Source organism: Poecilia formosa, unplaced genomic scaffold (assembly GCF_000485575.1).
Source record: "Poecilia formosa unplaced genomic scaffold, Poecilia_formosa-5.1.2 Scaffold11, whole genome shotgun sequence".
Taxonomy (NCBI): Eukaryota; Metazoa; Chordata; class Actinopteri; order Cyprinodontiformes; family Poeciliidae; genus Poecilia; species Poecilia formosa.
In genome coordinates this window covers 1,542,851-1,545,782 of record NW_006799950.1, presented here as the reverse complement: position 1 = coordinate 1,545,782, position 2,932 = coordinate 1,542,851, and the positions used below count along the sequence as shown (strand labels likewise).

At 41.8% G+C, this 2,932-nt stretch overlaps 1 protein-coding gene across 1 annotated transcript in view; it reads left to right on the top strand.

Annotated features, from left to right (window-relative positions):
- LOC103133468 (choline transporter-like protein 2) overlaps positions 1 to 2,932 on the top strand; it is a 21,042-nt gene that overhangs the window by 13,177 nt on the left and 4,933 nt on the right. The window contains exons 5-12 of the mRNA XM_016667552.1: positions 343 to 427; positions 516 to 635; positions 744 to 804; positions 901 to 1,027; positions 1,816 to 1,899; positions 2,138 to 2,250; positions 2,335 to 2,466; positions 2,537 to 2,757. Of these exons, the coding sequence (XP_016523038.1) occupies positions 343 to 427; positions 516 to 635; positions 744 to 804; positions 901 to 1,027; positions 1,816 to 1,899; positions 2,138 to 2,250; positions 2,335 to 2,466; positions 2,537 to 2,757 (943 nt within the window). The remainder of the gene's footprint in view (positions 1 to 342; positions 428 to 515; positions 636 to 743; positions 805 to 900; positions 1,028 to 1,815; positions 1,900 to 2,137; positions 2,251 to 2,334; positions 2,467 to 2,536; positions 2,758 to 2,932) is intronic.

Genomic DNA, 2,932 nt, shown 5'->3' with positions numbered 1-2,932 from the left:
CTCTGAAATTCTGAGCAAAAATGTAGTATTTATTTGCAGAAAATAAGAAATGGTCAACATCATGAAAAAGATGCAGTGCTTTCAGACCTCAAATAATGCAAAGAGAACAAGCTCATATTCATTTAGAAACAATAACACCAATGTTTTAACACAGGAAGAGTTCAGAAATCAACATTTGGTGTAATAACCTTAAGGTTTTCAATGGGGGTCACTACAGTGGTCTCTTGCTTTTTTCCAGAGCTCTCATTTCATTTTCCTTTCCACTTCATGATTACAAAGTGCTCTGTTTGGGTCTGTCACTAAAAAATTCTTGCTGTGATCTGTGCCATTGTCACGTTACAGGAAGAAACCTTTTCTGTTTTACTTCAACATCCTGAAATGTGCCAGCCCCCTGGTGCTCCTGGAGTTCCAGTGTCCCACCCCGCAGGTCAGGAAGTGTGGCTACATCTGGTTGCTGTGGCGTCTTTACAGAACCGATCAGTGGTTCATGCCCGCCTGCTGTTTTCTGTTCCCAGATATGTGTGGAAAAGTGTCCTGACAGGCACTTGAATTTGGTGAAGGCCAAGCTCGGCAGCAACGAAGACCGTGAATACTACTCAAGATTCTGCAAGGAGGGAACTGACTTCACCGCACTGGTACATTTTGAAATAATGAGGTTATTCACATTAAAATGGGTCAGACGTATAGAGTTATGCATTCGGTATGAGGGGATCTTTGACTAAAGCTCTCGTTGCATGACTCAGAGTCCTCCTGAGATCCTGAGGGATGCCCTGTGTCCTGCCATGCTGCTGCCCAGCAAAGCTTGTAAGTGACAAGCTTTCACTTCTTATGATGGCGTCTCTGTTAATTAGTTTCTGCTGCCAAGAGTTTCAAAAAGTGATTATGGGCCTGTCTCCACAGTCACACGGCGCTGCCTGCCTGCCCTGGGAAAGCTGAGTGGCGGGGTGGTGGTTGTAGGCAACGAAACCTCATTTTTAGACGACGAGAACAACAGAGTCAACGCCACAGACCTGCTGGAGGCATCAAAGTGAGTCCGTAATATATGGAGACACAACATACTGTTATGTTACTTAGTTTTAACATTTATATCAGTATAGCGGTTTATGAAGTGTGCATAGCTATTAGGTGCTGTAGCGATTCCTCGAATGATTCGAGTACCTCGGTTATTAAAAGTCGTCGAGGAAAATTTCAAGCTTCATGAAATTATGTTTTATTATTTGGCGTACCGCGTTGCGGTCGGATCGTTATTTGTGTTGGGCCCTAATAGTTAAAGTTTGTCTCGGGAAAACATTTTATTCGCTCCATCCAAACACGCCAACCATTGAGAAGCATTTTATGTTCACCAGCCTACTGTGACTAATAGATCACTTTTCTACCGAAAACAGACAGCTTCATTTGTTTCATTACTAAATTGTGTTCTTTGACTATTGTTTTAACAGGTAAAGATTTTTTTTTAAAATAGTTTTGCAATTTTAATTAATGGAAAAAATTGGACAGTTGGACATTTTTGGCAGCTGTAGCAAAATGTTCAGACAGAAATCAAACCCTTCTTATAATCGCTAAACAGTTTTTTCCATCATTGTTGTTTTGTTCAGACATTGAACTGAGAAATATTGCTCTTAAGAGATATAAAATAAAATGAAAAATATTAAACTAAGCACACAATACTTTTAATACAATTTATTTGCTTGATAAAGGAGTTTATTGTAATAGCTTCATTAATTTTCTTGCTGAGTTGAATGACTCCATCTAGACTATTTACTGTTTAATCAGTGGAGTATAATGATCCATTCATCTGATGTTTTCTCTTGAAAGGAAGTCGAACGTTGTTGTGGAAGCTCGTCAGGTGGCCATGAGAATCTTTGAAGACTACACTCAGTCTTGGCACTGGATACTACTGTGAGTTTACTTACCTGTACTGGTCAAATAAAAGGTTAAGTGTTGTATGTTAAAGCTCTGAAGAAGCTTTCAATTTCCTCAAGTGATTCAGTTCACACTGAACCGAGACGTACAGATTGCTTTAGTTCAGATTCACTGATGTGGTTTCTGAGAGGCATCGACCATTTACACTGACGCCTGATTGGTTGATGGTATTCCAGTTAATAACGTAACTCGTCAATCTGTTCTCGCTCTGCAGCGGTCTGGTGATCGCCATGGTCGTCAGCTTGATTTTCGTCGTCCTGCTGCGATTCTTGGCCGCCTTCATGGTCTGGGTCATAATCATTTTGGTCATTCTTGTCATCGGATACGGTAAATCCTGCTAGCTCCAAATGCTAAAATTAAAGGTCGTCTTTAAAGCCAATTGATGTTACTGACAAGCTTGGTTGTTTTTAGGGATTTTCCACTGCTACATGGAGTACGCCGCCCTGAAGGGAGAACCGGGCGCAGACGTCACCATCCGTGACCTGGGCCTGCAGACGGACTTCTCCGTCTACCTGCAGATCCGGCAGACGTGGCTGGCCTTCAGTAAGACATTTTCACCCTGATTTATCCCTTTCAATTAACCGGCCATTCTTAATTTTAATTTTCTTCGCAGTGATCATCCTGGCGATTGTCGAGTTCATCGTCATCCTGCTGCTCATCTTCCTCAGGAAAAGAATCCTGATCGCCATCGCTCTCATCAAAGAGGCCAGCAGGTCCGTACATGTCGGATGTGGCACATTTTCATCCGGATGTGTCGCGTGTTCAGGTGTGTCCAGGAGCAAGACGCACCTGAACGCAGAGCCACTGAGCCAGGAGAACTTCCTATGGAAAAGACGAAAATAAAATTGAGGGAATGTATAAAGTTAAAAGCAGCAGCAACTTGGTCAGTAATACATCTAGGAGTAAGACACAGCAAAACAAAGAATGAATAAGTTGCAAATACCTTCTATGAAAACAAAACTGTAATAATTAAAATTGGCAGGAGAACAGATCACTGTGAGGGAAAGTG